This window comes from Loxodonta africana, chromosome 7, assembly GCF_030014295.1.
Source record: "Loxodonta africana isolate mLoxAfr1 chromosome 7, mLoxAfr1.hap2, whole genome shotgun sequence".
Lineage (NCBI taxonomy): Eukaryota > Metazoa > Chordata > Mammalia > Proboscidea > Elephantidae > Loxodonta > Loxodonta africana.
Window position 1 is genome coordinate 94,360,776 of NC_087348.1, and position 20,862 is coordinate 94,381,637.

A 20,862-nucleotide genomic window follows, 5' to 3' on the forward strand; every position below is an offset into this window, starting at 1 on the left:
CAGAGATAATAGGTGAGAAATTTCTAAAACTGATAACAACACATGGCTCCTCAGTTTCAAGAACAACAACAAATTCCAAGCAGGATAAATGAAATCTTTCTCAGATATGGCAGCTATGATAAGTTAGCTCACTCGGCATCATTCCAACTTTATTCAAGTGTGCCTTCTTGTACTGTGGTTGCTAGAAGGCTAAAAGCTATATTTCCCTTATTACCTTTGCAGGTAGGTTTCCCGGTAGCATTCAGAATCACGTGTATTCGTGTGAAGCTTGAATTTAGAACCAAATTAAGTCAGGAAGCGGAGTGGTAGTGTGTAAGGCATTCATTTACTACTGTTAATCTAGGATATGCATCATGGCTCTGGAGAGCCTATATCTTGCTCATTCAACATTTTTGTTGGTTTTGAAAGCATCTAATGCCCAATATTAAGTTATTTTCTACTTAAAATAGACCAATTTCTATCCTATGCAATTGAATCCTTATTGATACCACCAGATAAATATACTAAAATTACTGAAAACCAAAGACAAAGATCTTAGAAGCATCACATCCAGAGATAAAAGACATATTATCAACAAAGGAATAGCAGTTAGTCTCCAACAGACTTATCAAAAGCAACAATGGAACCCAAAACATAGTGGACTGTTGTCATCAGAATGTTAGGAGAAATTAACCATCAACTCAGAATTGTATACCCTTTTTAAGAATAAGAGTAAAATAAAGACATTTTGAGAGAAACAAAAATTGATAGAGTTTACCAATACCTCTTAAGACCTTCTAAAAGACATTCTTCAGGAAGAAGATTTGAAATGCAAAAAGTAATAGTGAAAGAGAAAAAATGGTAAACCCGTGGGAGTATTTGAACGAAATATGACTTATTTTAAAATAACATCAAATTTAAGAGATTTAAAAAGTAAAATGGAACTAAAATAGTGGACAAATATAAGATAGAAGAAGATAATAAAAGTTACATAGTTTCAAAAAAAAATCCTCAGTGATGCTATGGTTTCAAAGTCCTTGTTATCTGGAAAGAAGATGTATATATTGATTAATTTTAGATTTTAAGTGTGAATTTTCAGTAACCACTAAAAATAAAATTTCATTTCATAATAAATTTTAAAAACATGGCAAAGTAAATGGGATTTTAAAAATTGAATCCAAAAGAAGGCATGAGAAGGTGAAAAAAGGAAGCAGAGAAAATCAGGCCCAATACACAGCAGAAAATAGGGAGGTAGCAATAATTCAAAGCATGTCAGCAATCACAGTAAGTAGAAACAGACAAAAACCAAGCAGTTAAAAGACAAGACTGTCAAAATGGGGTGGGGGGAGGGGAAATCCAGCTTCATGGTATTCATAAGAAACATAGTTAAAACATAAATACATAGAAATTTTGAAAGAAAGGAATATAAAAATATATATACCACATAAATATTGACCATAAGAAAGTTGGATTAGCCATTTTAATAATAGAAAAAAGATGTTAAGGCATAAGGCATTATGTAAAATGAATGTGTTTGCTACATTATTAAGGAGAGATTTCTCTTTACCAGAGAGAAATGGTAATTCTAAAACTTTACTCAAAATTTTAAGCAGGAACTCTAAGAATTACAAAGAGAAATAGGTAAGTACTCTATTGTGCTGACTTATGTTAACACAGCTTACTTAGTAAATGTTAGATCACTCAAAGAATATTAATAAGGACATAGATATTTGAATAACACAATAAAAAATTGATTTAATGGGCGTTTGGACCATGCAGTCAGTCATTAGAAAATGCACAGCCTTTTCAGCATACATAAGATAATTATTAAATTAACCAGACTCTAAGCTTTATAAGAAGGCTCAACAAACTTTAAAGATTTGGTGTTACGCATATTATGTTCTCTGACCATAGTGCAATTAATTTAAACAAAACAAGACAAGCTTACTCAAAATGGCCCAAACAGTTTCAAACTTAAAAGCACAATTCTAAATACCTCACAAGTGAAAAAGAAAGAAATCATAATGGAAATTTTAAAATACTTAAAATGGAATCATAATGAAGATACTACAAAGTAGGATGTAGCTAAAATAGTTCTTTGAGGGAAATTTATAACCTTAGATGCTTTCTTTAGAAATAGGTAAGGAAATAAAAAAGCATCCAACTTCATGAATTAGAAAACATATCACTAGAATAAACCCAAACAGAAATGAAGAATGAAAACAATAAAAATAATGGCAGAAAGTAATGAAAGAAAAAATAAAGATCCAATATTGAAGATCAGCAAGTATCTAATTTTGCTACCTTCTTCACACCTGCTAAGACTAGGGCAAAGAGATTTATTTAAAAGCATAAACCCACAAAGAAAAGACTTAATCAGATTTAGAAGCTGAAAAGTAGATGGACTACTGCTAACTGATTAACTGATCCAAGACAGCCAAATCCGGAGATAGAGGAGGGGTCTAAAATAAGGAAGCTTGGTTAAAACCTGTTTAATAAACTGTTAGATCTGTAGATCCCTTCACCTATTCCATACCATTTGGGCAACTGCAAAAGTCTAGAGGTCTGTTTTTCAGAAAGAGTAAACAATGCCTAGACTTGAGTTTGCCAGGCACAACTGAAGATGTAAATTAGGGAAATTGTGTGGTGTTGAATCAAGAATAACCAGGTGCCATCAAATCAGTTCCGACTCTGGTAACCCCATGTATGTCAGAGGAGAACTTGCTTCATAGGGTTTTCAGTGGCTGATTTTTTGGAATTAGGTTGCCAGGCCTGCCTTCCAAGTGCCACTGGGTGGACTCGAATGGCCAACATTTGTTTAGTGGCCAAGTGCCTTAACCATTTGCACCACACAGGGACTCCATGAATCAGGAATTGTATGCTATCAAAAAGAAACAGAGAATCCACACACCAAAAAAAAAAAAAAAAGGATCTTAGAAATTAAAAAAATGAAAAAGTCAATTGAAAGAGTTAAAGAAGTCTGAGTATAGATCAAAAAAGAGAAAAATAGAAAGTACAAGAGCCTTAATAGGGATATTACTGGGCCAGAATAGAAGGACCAACACTGAAAGAAAAAAAAAAAAGGAGGGTGGACAGAAAAAATGGAATGGAGGAAGCCATCAGCAAGAAAACATCCAACAATTGAAGGACCTGAATTATTAGATTGAAAGAGCCTCTGGATGCTCAGCACAATGGATGGAAATAGACCCACGCCAAAATACAGCATCATGAAATTTCAGAATACTAGAACAAACAAGATTCCACAAGTCTTTTAAGTTGGGAGGCAGGTATACATACAAAGGTTCAGGAGTCAGAATGGCTTTATATTTAAAGCAAGAACTGGAAGCTAGAAGACAGTAGATCGATGCCTTAAATTTTCTAATGGAAAATTATTTCTAACCAAGAATTCTATACCCAGCCAAACTATCAATAAAATATGGTGACAAGAAGGCGGAGCCAAGATGGCGGACTAGGCAGACACTACCTTGGATCCCTCTTACAACAAAGACACGGAAAAACAAGTGAATCGATCACATACATAACAATCTACAAACCCTGAACAACAAACACAGATTTAGAGAAGGAGAACGAACTAATACAGGGAAGCAGCGATTGTTTCCAGAGCCTGGAGCCAGCGTACCAGTCAGGTACGGCACAAGCACAGAGAGCTGCTCCACCCCCCTGAACTAACCCCGGGAGGGGGACCAGCCGGTTCCACCGGCGGCATGGGACGCAGCCGGTAGGAGAAGTCCCCGGGAGGCAGTGACTGATCTTGGAGCAGAAAGAGCAGCATCCGAGCCGGGGAACCGTCCCGCAGGGATTTGGACTGGACGCAGGCAGCTTCATTAACATCTGAATAGCCTGAGCCAGAGGGAGAACTCTGATAGGGATCTGACTGCAGTTTTTTTTTAGCGGATTTTCTGGAAAAACTAGTTTCCCAGTGATGGCTCGGAGACAACAATCCATATCAAACCACTTAAAGAAGCAGACCGTGGCAGCTTCTCCAATCCCCCAAACAAAAGAATCAAAATCTTTCCCAAATGAAGATACAATCTTGGAATTATCAGATACAGAATATAAAAAACTAATTTACAGAATGCTTAATGATATCACAAATGAAATTAGGATGTCTGCAGAAAAATCCAAGGAACACACTGATAAAACTGTTGAAGAACTCAAAAAGATTATTCAAGAACATACTGGAAAAATTAATAAGTTGCAAGAATCCATAGAGAGACAACATGTAGAAATCCAAAAGATTAACAATAAAATAACAGAATTAGACAACACACTAGGAAGTCAGAGGAGCAGACTCGAGCAATTAGAATGCAGACTGGGACATCTGGAGGACCAGGGAATCAACACCAACATAGCTGAAAAAAAATCAGATAAAAGAATTAAAAAAAAATGAAGAAACCCTAAGAATTATGTGGGACTCTATCAAGAAGGATAACCTGCGGGTGATTGGAGTCCCAGAACAGGGAGGGGGGACAGAAAACACAGAGAAAATAGTTGAAGAACTCCTGACAGAAAACTTCCCTGACATCATGAAAGACGAAAGGATAGCTATCCAAGATGCTCATCGAACCCCATTTAAGATTGATCCAAAAAGAAAAACACCAAGACATATTATCATCAAACTCACCAAAACCAAAGATAAACAGAAAATTTTAAAAGCAGCCAGGGAGAAAAGAAAGGTTTCCTTCAAGGGAGAATCAATAAGAATAAGTTCAGACTACTCAGCAGAAACCATGCAGGCAAGAAGGGAATGGGACGACATATACAGAACACTGAAGGAGAAAAACTGCCAACCAAGGATCATATATCCAGCAAAACTCTCTCTGAAATATGAAGGCGAAATTAAGATATTTACAGACAAACACAAGTTTAGAGAATTTGCAAAAACCAAACCGAAGCTACAAGAAATACTAAAGGATATTGTTTGGTCAGAGAACCAATAATATCAGATATCAGCACAACACAAGGTCACAAAACAGATCGTCCTGATATCAACTCAAATAGGGAAATCACAAAAACAAACAAATTAAGATTAATTAAAAAAAAAAATACACATAACAGGGAATCATGGAAGTCAATAGGTAAAAGATCACAATAATCAAAAAGAGGGACTAAATACAGGAGGCATTGAACTGCCAGATGGAGAGTGATACAAGGCGATATAGAACAATACAAGTTAGGTTTTTACTTAGAAAAATAGGGGTAAATAATAAGGTAACCACAAAAAGGTATAACAACTCTATAACTCAAGATAAAAACCAAGAAAAACGTAACAACTCAACTAACATAAAGTCAAGCACTATGAAAATGAGGATCTCACAATTTACTAAGAAAAACACCTCAGCACAAAAAAGTATGTGGAAAAATGAAATTGTCAACAACACACATAAAAAGGCATCAAAATGACAGCACTAAAAACTTATTTATCTATAATTACCCTGAATGTAAATGGACTAAATGCACCAATAAAGAGACAGAGAGTCACAGACTGGATAAAGAAACACGATCCATCTATATGCTGCCTACAAGAGACACACCTTAGACTTAGAGACACAAACAAACTAAAACTCAAAGGATGGAAAAAAGTATATCAAGCAAACAATAAGCAAAAAAGAAGAGGAGTAGCAATATTAATTTCTGACAAAATAGACTTTAGACTTAAATCCACCACAAAGGATAAAGAAGGACACTATATAATGATAAAAGGGACAATTGATCAGGAAGACATAACCATATTAAATATTTACACACCCAATGACAGGGCTGCAAGATACATAAATCAAATTTTAACAGAATTGAAAAGCGAGATAGATACCTCCACAATTATAGTAGGAGACTTCAACACACCACTTTCGGAGAAGGACAGGACATCCAGTAAGAAGCTCAACAGAGACACGGAAGATCTAATTACAACAATCAACCAACTTGACCTCATTGACTTATACAGAACTCTCCACCCAAATGCTGCAAAATATACTTTTTTTTCTAGCGCACATGGAACATTCTCTAGAATAGACCACATATTAGGTCATAAAACAAACCTTTGCAGAGTCCAAAACATCGAAATATTACAAAGCATCTTCTCAGACCACAAGGCAATAAAACTAGAGATCAATAACAGAAAAACAAGGGAAAAGAAATCAAATACTTGGAAAATGAACAATACCCTCCTGAAAAAAGACTGGGTTATAGAAGACATCAAGGAGGGAATAAGGAAATTCTTAGAAAGCAACGAGAATGAAAATACTTCCTATCCAAACCTCTGGGACACAGCAAAAGCAGTGCTCAGAGGCCAATTTATATCAATAAATGCACACATACAAAAAGAAGAAAGAGCCAAAATCAGAGAACTGTCCCTACAACTTGAACAAATAGAAAGTGAGCAACAAAAGAATCCATCAGGCACCAGAAGAAAACAAATAATAAAAATTAGAGCTGAACTAAATGAATTAGAGAACAGAAAAACAATCGAAAGAATTAACAAAGCCAAAAGCTGGTTCTTTGAAAAAATTAACAAAATTGATAAACCATTGGCTAGACTGACTAAAGAAATACAGGAAAGGAAACAAATAACCCGAATAAGAAACGAGAAGGACCACATCACAACAGAACCAAATGAAATTAAAAGAATCATTTCAGATTATTATGAAAAATTGTACTCTAACAAATTTGAAAACCTAGAAGAAATGGATGAATTCCTGGAAAAACACTACTTACCTACACTAACACATTCAGAAGTAGAACAACTAAATAGACCCATAACAAAAAAAGAGATTGAAACGGTAATCAAAAAACTCCCAATAAAAAAAAGCCCTGGCCCGGACGGCTTCACTGCAGAGTTCTACCAAACTTTCAGAGAAGAGTTAACACCACTACTACTAAAGGTATTCCAAAGCATAGAAAATGACGGAATACTACCCAACTCATTCTATGAAGCCACCATCTCCCTGATACCAAAACCAGGTAAAGACATTACAAAAAAAGAAAATTATAGACCTATATCCCTCATGAACATTGACGCAAAAATCCTCAACAAAATTCTAGCCAATAGAATCCAACAACACATCAAAAAAATAATTCACCCTGATCAAGTGGGATTTATACCAGGTATGCAAGGCTGGTTTAATATCAGAAGAACCATTAATGTAATCCATCACATAAATAAAACAAAAGACAAAAACCACATGATCTTATGAATTGATGCAGAAAAGGCATTTGACAAAGTCCAACACCCATTCATGATAAAAACTCTTACCAAAATAGGAATTGAAGGAAAATTCCTCAACATAATAAAGGGCATCTATGCAAAGCCAACAGCCAATATCACTCTAAATGGAGAGAACCTGAAAGCATTTCCCTTGAGAACGGGAACCAGACAAGGATGCGCTTTATCACCGCTCTTATTCAACACCGTGTTGGAAGTCTTAGCCAGGGCAATTAGGCTAGACAAAGAAATAAAAGGTATCCGGATTGGCAAGGAAGAAGTAAAGTTATCACTATTTGCAGATGACATGATTATATACACAGAAAACCCTAAGGGATCCTCCAGAAAACTACTGAAACTAATAGAAGAGTTTGGCAGAGTCTCAGGTTATAAAATAAACATACAAAAATCACTTGGATTCCTCTACATCAACAAAAAGAACACCGAAGAGGAAATAAACCAAATCAATACCATTCACAGTAGCCCCCAAGAAGATAAAATACTTAGGAATAAATCTTACCAAGGATGTAAAAGACCTATACAAAGAAAACTACAAAGCTCTACTACAAGAAATTCAAAAGGACATACTTAAGTGGAAAAACATACCTTGCTCATGGATAGGAAGACTTAACATAGTAAAAATGTCTATTCTACCAAAAGCCATCTATACATTTAACGCACTTCCGATCCAAATTCCAATGTCATATTTTAAGGGGATAGAGAAACAAATCACCAATTTCATATGGAAGGGAAAGAAGCCCCGGATAAGCAAAGCACTACTGAAAAAGAAGAAGAAAGTGGGAGGCCTCACCTTACCTGACTTCAGAACCTATTATACAGCCGCAGTAGTCAAAACAGCCTGGTATTGGTACAACAGACACATAGACCAATGGAACAGAATTGAGAACCCAGACATAGATCCATCCACGTATGAGCAGCTGATATTTGACAAAGGACCAGTGTCAATTAACTGGGGAAAAGATAGCCTTTTTAACAAATGGTGCTGGCATAACTGGATATCCATTTGCAAAAAAATGAAACAGGACCCATACCTCACACCATGCACAAAAACTAACTCCAAGTGGATCAAAGACCTAAACATAAAGACTAAAACGATAAAAATCATGGAAGAAAAAATTGGGACAACCCTAGGAGCCCTAATACAAGGCATAAACAGAATACAAAACATTACCAAAAATGATGAAGAGAAACCCGATAACTGGGAGCTCCTAAAAATCAAACACCTATGCTCATCTAAAGACTTCACCAAAAGAGTAAAAAGACCACCTACAGATTGGGAAAGAATTTTCAGCTATGACATCTCCGACCAGCGCCTGATCTCTAAAATCTACATGATTCTGTCAAAACTCAACCACAAAGAGACAAACAACCCAATCAAGAAGTAGGCAAAGGATATGAACACACATTTCTCTAAAGAAGATATTCAGGCAGCCAACAGATACATGAGAAAATGCTCTCGATCATTAGCCATTAGAGAAATGCAAATTAAAACTACGATGAGATTCCATCTCACACCAGCAAGGCTGGCATTAATCCAAAAAACACAAAATAATAAATGTTGGAGAGGCTGCGGAGAGATTGGAACTCTCATACACTGCTGGTGGGAATGTAAAATGGTACAACCACTTTGGAAATCTATCTGGCGTTATCTTAAACAGTTAGAAATAGAACTACCATACAACGCAGAAATCCCACTCCTAGGAATATACCCTAGAGATACAAGAGCCTTCATACAAACAGATATATGCACACCCATGTAAGCAACCAAGGTGTCCATCAACGGATGAATGGGTAAATAAATTGTGGTATATTCACACAATGGAATACTACGCATCGATAAAGAACAGTGACGAATCTCTGAAACATTTCATAACTTGGAGGAACCTGGAAGGCATTATGCTGAGCGAAATTTCTCAGATGCAAAAGGACAAATATTGTATAAGACCACTATTATAAGATCTTGAGAAATAGTATAAACTGAGAAGAACACATACTTTTGTTTTTCTGAGGGGGGGAGGGAGGGAGGGTGGGAGAGGGTTTTTTACTGATTAATTAGTAGATAAGAACTGCTTTAGGTGAAGGGAAAGACAACACTCAATACATGGAAGGTCAGCTCAATTGGACTGGACCAAAAGCAAAGAAGTTTCCGGGATAAAATGAATGCTTCAAAGGTCAGCGGAGCAAGCGCGGGGGTCTGGGGAACATGGTTTGCGGGGACTTCTAAGTCAATTGGCAAAATAATTCTATTATGAAATCATTCTGCATCCCACTTTGAAATGTGGCGTCTGGGGTCTTAAATGCTAACAAGCAGCCATCTAAGATGCAGCAATTGGTCTCAACCCACCTGGAGCAAAGGAAAATGAAGAACACCAAGCCCACACGGCAACTAAGAGCCCAAGAGACAAAAAGGGCCACATGAACCAGAGACCTACATCATCTTGAGACCAGAAGAACTAGTTGGTGCCCAGCCACAATCGATGACTGCCCTGACAGGGAGCACAGCAGAGGACCCCTGAGGGAGCAGGAGATCAGTGGGATGCAGACCCCAAATTCTCATAAAAAGACCAAACTTAATGGTCTGACTGAGACTGGAGGAATCCCGGCGGCCATGCTCTCCCGACCTTCTGTTGACACAGGACAGGAACCATCCCCGAAGACAACTCATCAGAAATGAAAGGGACTGGTCAGCGGGTGTGAGAGAGACGCTGATGAAGAGTGAGCTAATTATATCAGGTGGACACTTGAGATTGTGTTGGCAACTCTTGTCTGGAGGGGGGATGGGAGGATAGAGAGAGAGGGAAGCTGGCAAAATTGTCAAGAAAGGAGAGACTGAAAGGGCTGACTCAAGAGGGGGAGAGCAAGTGGGAGTAGGGAGTGAGATGTATGTAAACTTATATGTGACAGACTGATTGGATTTGTAAACGTTCACTTGAAGCTTAATAAAAGTTATTAAAAAAAATATGGTGACTAAACACATTTTCATACATTCAAGTACTGAATAAAATTTGTATCCCATAAACTATTACTCAGGAACCTACTGGAGAATGTGTTTACACCAAAGTGAGAGAATTAACCAAAAAGGAAGAAGACATGAGATATAAGACATAGGAGGTACAACACAGGAGAAAGGTAAAAGCAGTTCCCAAGGTGAAGGTGATGGGAAGGGATTTTCCCAGATTATAGCCATACACTAGACAGGCAACCATTCCAGAAAGTAACAGGGTGACTCCACACACAGATATGTTGAGGGCCTTCTGCATTATACATCTTGCACTTGATAATATAAGGTAGCTCTGTTCCCAGAATCTTTATCTGTACTTAGCTTTCATGGACCATATGCTGATGAAGTTCTTACTCTCTCCTCCGTGCCCTGCTATCTGGATAACCAAAGACATTCATTCACCCCACAGAAGAATTTTGCTTTGAACTACTTCTGAGAGCAGAAGATTGGCATGGTAAGTAAGCTTAGAAGCAGAAAATAGAGAGCATCCTGCTTCCATGATCGTATTCCTGACAAATTTCAGCACCTGGCCCACTCTGCAACCCTGCCAGCTGCCTTCACTATGTTGAGCTCTGTGTATCCTGGGACTCATTCTTGCCTTCACCCACTATTGTTCCAAAATGATGATATGATAAACTCTCCGAAAAGCTGAAGCCAGACTATAACTCTCTTAAACTCATCTGCTCTTGAGAATTTTATCAAACAATGGCAATAATGCCCTTTTCATACACAGCCAAGTTTGTACTTGCCTATGATTTTTAAATAAATCACCTTTTGCATTCACTTAAATCCAAATGTAGCTTAAATAACAAAATATTTAGGGGGAAATATATTATTGTGGTTGAACACATTTTTTAAAAAAAGGGAAACCATATAATACTAATAGATTTAGAGAAAGTATTCTGTAAAATTCAACACCTATTTATGTTTTTTTTTTTTTTAAAAAAAGACAAAAACCTTTACTGACTAATTATAGGAGGGAACTGAACTCTATAGCACATAACATACTTAATCATGAAATGTTAAAAAATTTTTTTTCTCCCTTTAAAATCAAGAATAAAACAAGGATACATAATTATCACCACTTCTATTCAACGGAAACTGGTAGAAATCCTATCCAATGTGTATTTGCAGATGACATGATTATGTATAGAAAATATCAAAAGATATGTACAAAATAAACAAAAAAACCCTACCAAAAGTAGTAAGTGAATTTAGCAACATCACATCAATATTCAAAAATCAATTGTATTATTAAAAAAAAAAAAAAGACTGCTCTGACAGACTGGAGAAACCCCAAGAATATGGCCCCTGGACCCCCTTATAGCTCAGTAATGAAGTCACTCCTCAGGTTCACCCTTCAGCCACAGATTAGACAGGCCCATAAAACAAAACGAGACTAGAGGAGCACACCAACCCAGGGGCAAGGATAAGAAGGCAGGAGGGGACAGGAAAGCTGGTAATGGGGAACCCAAGGTTGAGAAGGGGAGAATGTTTATGTGTCATGGGATTGGCAACAAGTGTCACAAAACAATATGTGTATTAATGAGAAACTAGTTTGCTCTGTAAACCTTTATCTAAAGTACAATTAAAAATTTTTTGATACTAAAAAAAATGTATTTTTATATACTAGCAGCAAACAATTGTAAGATGAAAATTTTTTAAATACCATTTACAATAGCATTTAAAAAATCACATGCTTAGAAATTCAATTTAGCAAATATGTACAAGACTTGCACACTGAAAACTACAAAACATTTCTGAGAGAAATTAAAGACCTAAATTAATGGAGAGATATACCATTTTCATGGTTTGGAAAATTCATTATTTAGATGTGAATTCTCCTAAATTGATCTATAGATTCAATGCAATCCCAGTAAAAATTTCTGCAGGGTTTTTGGTAAAAATTGAGAAACAGATTCTGAAGTTTGTATGAGAATGCAAAGGATCTAGAATAGCCAAAACAGCTTTGAAAAAAATAATAATAATAAAGTTGGAGGACTTAACACTAATTGATTTACTCTATGCTGCAGTAATCAAGACCACGTGGTATTTGTTGGTAAGGATGAAATTAGATCAGTAGAACAGAGTAGATTATCCAGAAATAGGCCCACACGTGTATACTTACTTGACTTTTAACAAACATGCCAAAGTAGTTCAATGAGAAAGAGTAATCTTGTCAACAAATTGTGCTGGAACAACTGGATATTCTTATGGGAAAAAAGGAACCTCAACCTTTACCTCACCCCATTCCAAAAACTTACCAAAAGTGGATTATATCCCTAAATGTAAAAGCTTAAAATTATAAAACTTGTAGAAGAAAATGTAAATCTTCACAACCTTTGGTTAGGCACAGATTTATTAGGGTACAAAAAGCACAAACTGTAAAAGAAAAATTAATAAACTGAACATCAAAAATAAACACTTGCTCTTCAAAAGACACAGTTAAGAAAATGAAAGGCGAGTCACAGACTTGGAGAAAATATATATCCAACAAAGGACTTACATCTAGAATATATAAATAACTTACAATTCAATAATAAGAAGGCAAACAACACATTAAAAAAAAATAGGCAAAAGATTCAATAAACCCTTCATCAGAGAAGATGTGGATGGCAAGTAAGCACATGGAAGGATGGTCAGCAACATCAGTCATTAGAAAAATGAAATACCACTACACACGTACTCAAACAAGAAACTCACTGCCGTCGAGCTGATTCCGGCTCATAGCGACCCTATAGGACAGAGTAGAACTGCCCAATAGAGTTTCCAAGGAGCACCTGGCAGATTTGAACTGCCGACCTCTTGGTTAGCAGCCGTAGCACTTAACCACTATGCTACCAGGGTTTCCGCACACCTACTAAGCAGCTAAAAGGAAAAAGACTAACCATACTAAGTGTTGATGAGAATGTGGAACAGTTGGAGCACTCACACACTGCTAGGAGGAATTTAAAATGGTATCATCACCTAGGAAAACAGTTTGGCAATATCTCAAGTTAAACATTCACTGGCTGTACAACCTAGCCATTCCTCTCCTGTTTACCATACGAAGACTTATTTATGATTTTTCATAGCTGCTTTATTTGTAATAGTCAAAAACCGGAAACAACACAAATATGTACCTGCAGGTGGACAGATAAATTGTAGTATATCCATACAATGAAATGTTGCTCAGCAATAAAATAAATGAACCATTGATGCATGTAACAACATGGATGAATCTCAAAATAATTATGCTGAGTGAAAGAAGCCTACAATAAAAAATATATTTATAAAACATTCTAAGAAATGCAAATTAAGGTATAGCGACAGAAAGCAGACCAGACCAGTGGCTGCAGGGAAGGAGTAGGTGGGTAGGAGCAATGAAGGATGGATTACAAAGGGACGCAGAAACTTGTGGACGGTAATAGATGTAGTGGTGGTTTTATGTCGTTATCAAATTGTGTACTTTAAATATGTGCAATTTAAGGTAAGTCACTTATACTTCATTAAAGTTGTAAAAAATATATAAAAAACTAAGCTGTTGTTATTATTTTGGGTAACTCACCAACCTTCAGTTTCTGCATATGTGAAATAAAAAGAATGTACCTACCTCACAGAGTTTATTTAAAGATTACATGTATGTATGAATTGTTTTTCTACTCAGCCTGGCACAGAGCAAGTGACTCAATTAGCAGTAATTCTGTTCCACCATGCCCTGCCTGTTCTGTGGAAATGAAGACATTATTGGACACTTGGAGATTACCTTCCTGACACATTTGGCAAAGTCTTGGTGGCTGATTCTCTCTCAGTACCTTTTAACAACTAAATAAATATTGTAGGCAAATGTTAGAGGATTGAATAGCTAGGTTTGCTTTTAATACTAATGAAAACCTTTCCTTCTTGGGAGAGCAGTGACTAAATTTAAGCTGTGCTCATGACATGAATTGATACAATTTCATTTTGCTTTTCCCTTTTTCCCCCACAGGGTTTATCCATGGCTTAGAGGACTGGGTTATACATCCTTGGGTGTGTTTTTATTGGGATTCTTATTATGGAACATAGATAACATCTTTTGCGATTCACTGAGGTAAGGTACAGTTTTATTCCTTGAGAAATATTTTAGAAGCATTCTATTACTCAGAGAGTTTCATAGGCGTATAGAGTTACCGGTGCCTTGATATTAATTTTTACCATTGTTGAAATGTATAAGATATGTATAGTAAATAAAGTTAAATTCAAGTAATACCTATTTAAATTACCTAAAAATTGGACGTAGAATATTTCATAACATCTGTAGGGTTTTTATTTTCTTTCAGCTCATCACAGAATTATACAATCAAATATGGACTAGGTCTTTGAAACCTGACTAATCTGCTTTATTGAATAAATAAAAATCATTTGTAATGAGCAAATGAAATATATATATATAAATTTGCATTTTAATATGCTTCATGTTTTTGCTAAGAAAGATAAATGTTCCTTTTACCATCTTATCAGCAATTACGTATTGACAGGAGTTTGAATCCTAGACTTAGGCCTCTGGACACTAGTCTGCCACTAAGTCACTTTTCTAGGCCTCAATTTCCATAAAGTGAATGTATTAAACAGGTTAATCTAATGATCTTTCCAACTCAAAACCCTGTGACCTAGCAGTTTTGTGTAAATACAGAGGACGGAGGAACATATTAAACAATACCACAGAGAGGCAATCAAAATTCAGACTATAGGAAATCTACAGCATGAATGACCTGTTTTCTTCAACAACTAAATTGCAGAGGGTAGGAGGAGAGAGAGGAGGAACATACAAATTAAAAAAGACTTATGTATATTGACCAAATGCAACGTGTTGACCTTTTTTTGGATCTTGATTCAAAACAACTGTAAGAAAAAGAAAAAATCTATGAGACAATTGAAACGTTGGTCAGTGCCTAGACACTTGATGATATTAAGGGATTATTGTTCATCTTTTTAGGTATGAAAATGGTATTCTGGTTATGTTTTAAAGAGGTTTTCATCTTTAGAGATACATACTAAAATATTTAGATATAAAATGATACATTATCTGGGATTTGCTTCAAAATAATTCAATTTAGAAGAGCAGCCTATAGAAAAAACAAGATTGGTCATGAGATGATAACTTCGAATAAACATTGAGTTTTATTATATCCTTTTCTCTACTTTTATATATGTTTGAAGTTTTTCTATAATAAAATGTTTAAAATGAAATTTTTAAAAACGTCTGTAACTACTTATGGAAACGCTAGTGACATAGTGGTTAAGCACTACAGCTGCTAACCAAAAGGTTGGCAGTTCAAATCCACCAGGTGCTTATTGGAAACTCTGTGGGGGAGTTCTACTCTGTCCTATAGGGTTGCTATGAGTCTAATTGACTCGACGGCAAAGGGGTTTTTTTTGGTTTATAACTACTAAATAACTTATATAATTTGGGGAGATAAGTAATTCTCAAATTTTAGTAGTCCTATTTTTTAAAAAGTAAACTGTAGCCCTATTAAAAATGTGATATCTAAGTACGCTATTGACATCCTTGAAAAACAGAAATATTCTGATTTAGATGCAGACTTTCATATTGAAATATTTACAGATGCAATAAATATCTAGAATTTGCTTGAAAATAATATGAGAGGGGAAAGTGGATGAGGGTATAGATGACACAAGATTGGCCGTAAGTTGATAATTGTTGAAGCCGGGTAATGGGTACATTATTATTTTGTCTGTTTTTGCACAGAAAAAAAGGTTGGCAGTTCAAATCCACCAGCTGCTCCTTGGAAACACTTTGGGGCAGTTCTGCTCTTTCCTATAGGGTCGCTATGAGTCGGTATCGACTCGATAGCAATGGGTTTTTGGTTTTTCTTTTTGCACATTTGAAATTCCCCATAACAAAAAGTTAAGTAAATGTAGACAAATAATACAGCTGACTTAGAAAACTAAGATCTGAGGAAGGTTTTGCACTGGGTGTCATCATCCCCTGGGTGAGAACCACTAATCAGTCTAGCCTAAGAAACAAAGTAGGCTCTTAGAGATGGTAATTGTCCTCGAAATACCCTGGGAATATCTAGAAAAATATTTGGTGTTTCACATTCTTTTTTTTTTCTTCTCTAATAAGAATATTAATATGCTGTACACTTAACCTGAAGATCTAGCGTTTGAGACTCAGCTATGCCACTAGCAAGTGACTTGGGCAAGTCAGTTAATCTCTCTGGATTTTAGGTTCCTTATCTTAAGTGCTATGGCTGCTAACCAAAAGGTTGGCAGTTCAAATCCACCAGGCATTCCTTAGTAACTCTATGGGGCCCTTCTACTCTGACATGTAGGGTCATTATGAGTCAGAATCAACTCGACGGCAATGGCTTTGGTTTTTGGGTTTTTTTTTTTTTTTTTTTTGATCTGTAAAGCAGAAACCCTGGTGGTATAGGGATAAAGAGCTATGGCTGCAAACAAAAGGTCAGCAGTTCAAATCCACCAGGCGTTCCTTGGAAACCCTATGGGGGCAGTTCTACTCTGTTCCATAGGGTCACCGTGAGTCAGAATCGACTCGGTGGAGCGTTTTGTTTTGTTTTTTTTATCTGTAAAGCAGTGTTGATAATAGCCTTCTCAAAGAATTACTGACTATGAAGTGAAATAATAGGTACAAAAAGACTTTATAGACTGTATGGTGCTGTACTAAGGTGATGGTTATATGTAGGGCATGAGAGGCATGTATCTAGAAAAAAGAGTTTCATAGATTAGTACATTACCTAGAAAACATTAAGATAAACTATTTTCTTTATGGAATGACTTTTCAAAGCCTTTAATATGTTAGTACACATTATAAATCTCAAAGAGGGCAATAAACTATGTATTTTTCTCATATTTATTTTATCACAGAGTCCATTCTTCATGGAACATCTGCTAAGAATACTAGCAGAATGCACTTTGGAAAACAATACAGCAGACTGTAATTTTCTTAAGTAGACTTAAGGAAATTAATTAATCGCCATATTTGAGAATGACAGGCTTTTCAAAATGCTCCAAAACTGTCAGCATCAGTTGTTATATATGTAAAAAATTTAACATAGCATTTTGTTTTCTTTTTTCCTCTCCACACAGAAACTTTCGAAAGAAGATGCCACCCATCATAGGTGTTACCACACAGTTTCATGCATGGTGGCATATTTTAACTGGCCTTGGCTCTTATCTTCACATCCTTTTCAGGTAGGAAATGGAGACTTTTTAGCTTATAGTATTCATGGGTTCTGCTTTGCTCTTCAAATGGGATGGTATAAGAAATGATGAAGTAAAAGAGCTTAACAAAAGAGCTCAATGGACAGGTCAAGAAGACAAGATAAAATATTATAATGAAATGTACAGAAACCCAGATTAGAAATCCAAAAGGGCAGACCATGATCGGCATTTCTCAAGCTGCAAGAACTGAAGAGAAAATTCAAGCCTCAAGGATTCTGTGGGTAAAAAATTGAATTACACAGGAAGCATCAAAGAAGGTGGAAGGATAACTTTTGGTCTACTAGTACAGAGCAAAAGAGAAAGAAGGAAACCAAAGACTCAAAAGAAGAAACTAGTCTACATGAACCATGGCCTCATCTACCCTGAGAACAGAAGAACTAGATAGTGCCCAGCTACCACTACCAGTCATTCTAATCGGGGCCACGTAGATGGACCCTGATAGAATGGGAGAAAAAATGTGGAACAGAACCTCAGATTCTGGGGGGGGAAAAAGGAAATGCCTACTGGTCTGGTTGAGATTAGAGGATTCCCCAAGACTACTGCCCTGAGATACTCTTCAAATCTTGAAGCGAAATTAACCTCTGAGGTCATCTGGTAGTTAAATAACAAATTGGCTCAAAAAATATCACCCATAAATACTGTACTGCTTTAAAAAATCACCTATATGAGACCAAACGGTCAACAGTCACTTTAAAACAAAGATGAGAATGTTAGGGGGCAGGGAAACTAGATTAGTGGAAATGAAACAACCGGAATGGAAATGATAAGAATGTTCATGCATTGTGAAGAACGTAACCAATATTACTGAACAATTTGTGTAGAAATTGTTGAATGTGAAACTAAACTGCTGTGTAAACGTCACCAAAAATACGATAAAATATTTTTTAAAAAATAATAAAGAAGTTGGAAAGAATATATAGAGTCACTGTACAAAAAAGTGTTAGCATTCAGCCATTTCAGGAGGTAGCATATGATTAACAACGACTGGTATCGAAGGAAGACGTTCAAGCTGCACTGAAGGCATTGGCAAAAAACAAGTTTCCAGGAATTGACGGAATACCCTTTGAGGTGCTTCAGCAAATAGATACAGTGCTGAAAGTGCTTACTCATCTGTGTCAAGAAATTTGGGAGACAGCTACCTGGCCAGCCAACTGGAAGAGGTTTATATTCGTGCCCATATCAAAGAAAGGTGATCAAATAGAATGTAGAAATTATCTAACAATATCATTAATATCACATGCTAATAAAATTTTGCTGAAGATATTTCAAAAACAGCTGTAGCCATACATAGACAAGAGACTGGCAGAAGTTCAAGCAGGATTCGGAGGAGGATATGGAGCGAGGGATATCATTGCTGATGTCAGATAGATCTTGGCCAAGAGCAGAAAATAACAGAAAGATAATTGCCTGTGTTTTATTGCCTATATAAAGGCATTAAAATATGTGGAAGAATGGGAATTCCAGAACACTTAATCATGCTCATGCAGAGCCTGGACACAGATCAATAGCCAGTGGTTCAAACAGAACAAGGGGATACTGTGTGGTTCAAAATTGGAAAAGGTGTGTGGCAGGGTTGTATCCATTAACCTTACTTACTCAGTCTGTATCCTGAACACGTAATCTGAGAAGCTGAACTATATGAAGAAAAGGGCATGAGGACTGGAGGAAGATTCATCAGGAGCCTGCAATATGCAGATGACAAAACCTTGCTTGCTTAAAATGAAGATGACTTGAAACACTGGCAAAAGTCAAAGACCACAGTCTTCAGTATGGATTACACCTGGTCTTGAAGAAAATAAAAACCTCACAATTGGACCGATAAACAACATCATGATAAATGGAGAAGAAATTGAAATTATCAACAGTTCTGTTCCACTTGGGTCAACAGTCAGCTTTCTTGGAAGCAGCAGCCAAGAAATCAAACGATGCATTGCACTGGGCAGATCTGCTTTAAATGCTGTCTTTTAAATTTTAAAAAGCAAAGGTGATACTTCAACCAGGAGGAGCCTGACCCCACCCATGATCTTTTCATTCACATCATGTGCATGCGAAAACTGCACAATGAAAAGGAAGACAAAAGAAGAATTGATGTGTTCAAATTGTGGTGCTGGCAAAGAATATTGAATATACTGTGGACTGCCAAAAGAATGAACTAATCAGTCTTAGAAGAAATACAACCAGAACATTCCTTAGAAGCAAGGAATTCACTTACTTTGCACACATCAGGAAAGACCAATTGCTAGAAAAGGACATCATGTTTGGTAAAATAGAGGGCCAACAAAAAAGAGGGAAACCCTCAATGAGCTGGTTTGACACCATAGCCGCAACAAGGGACTCAGACATACCAACGATCATGAAGGTGGTGCAGGACTGGGCAGTATTTCATTCTGTTATACATAGGGTCACCATGAGTCATAGTCAGCTCAACCTCAACTAACAGCAACAAATTTAAAAAGTTAGAGACAGGATCAGGTACTTTGATCCAACTTTGCCTCTGCCACTCTGTGACCTTAAGTAAGTTCCTTCTCTTCTATGAAGGTTGGTTTTCTCATCAGTAAAGTGAAGCCATTGCACCAATTGACCTCTCACACATGATCTACATTCTAAGTCGATCGCTGATCTCATCTTTTAGTGCAAGTAGGGTATAAACATTTCCAGTTTCTTATAGATCAGGATATCTTTGTTTTAGAGTACAGTTGGAAAAGGTGGGGACGGGCCATGCAGCCAGATCACCTGCATAAGGGACTGGGAAGGCACGAGTACCTGAAATCCCCAGCGTCATCTTTCTCCTCCCCTGAAATAAGTCAGCTGCCACTTCTCTTACCCTGCTCCCCTAATGAAAAGTCTGTTGAAGGGTGGCTGTTTACAGCAAAAATGAAATCCAAGCTCTCTCTGATCACCCTATCCAAATAATACTACCATATCACTGTCTCTCCTCTCACCATACTTTTTCTTCAAATAATTTATAGCCAGTTAAGTATTTATCTACTTCCCTCAGCTAAAATACAAGTTCCTTGAGAGCAAGGACTTTATCTTATTCACTGCTACCCCCCCAAATACTTAGAATTATGCCTGGCACATAGTAAACATTCAGTATATATTGTTAAATGATTTAATGAATGTGTACATATTGTCTCTTTTGCAGTGGATTAGGCATGTTTAATCTCAAAATTTTCTCTGTTTTCTTCCCAAGAATTGAGAGAGAGCTAAAATATTTGTAGAAAGGGGCAGAAAGTTTTCCTGTAGACCAGTGTGAAAATTTATGAAAGTGAAATTTTTAGAACACCTTCCCAAGAGAACATTGCATCTCACCTGCCTGGAGATTGACTTATCCAGATCACCTGAATCATCTCAAATTTAGCTACCTTAGAACTACATAAAAAGAGCTTCTGGAGTCCTAGCCAGGGCAATTAGG

The 20,862-nt window shown here is 36.6% G+C and overlaps 1 protein-coding gene across 1 annotated transcript in view; it reads left to right on the top strand.

Annotated features, from left to right (window-relative positions):
* The window catches only part of ACER3 (alkaline ceramidase 3), a 169,336-nt gene that overhangs the window by 138,276 nt on the left and 10,198 nt on the right, over nt 1-20,862 (top strand). The window contains exons 8-9 of the mRNA XM_003420075.4: nt 14,191-14,292; nt 17,313-17,417. Of these exons, the coding sequence (XP_003420123.2) occupies nt 14,191-14,292; nt 17,313-17,417 (207 nt within the window). The remainder of the gene's footprint in view (nt 1-14,190; nt 14,293-17,312; nt 17,418-20,862) is intronic.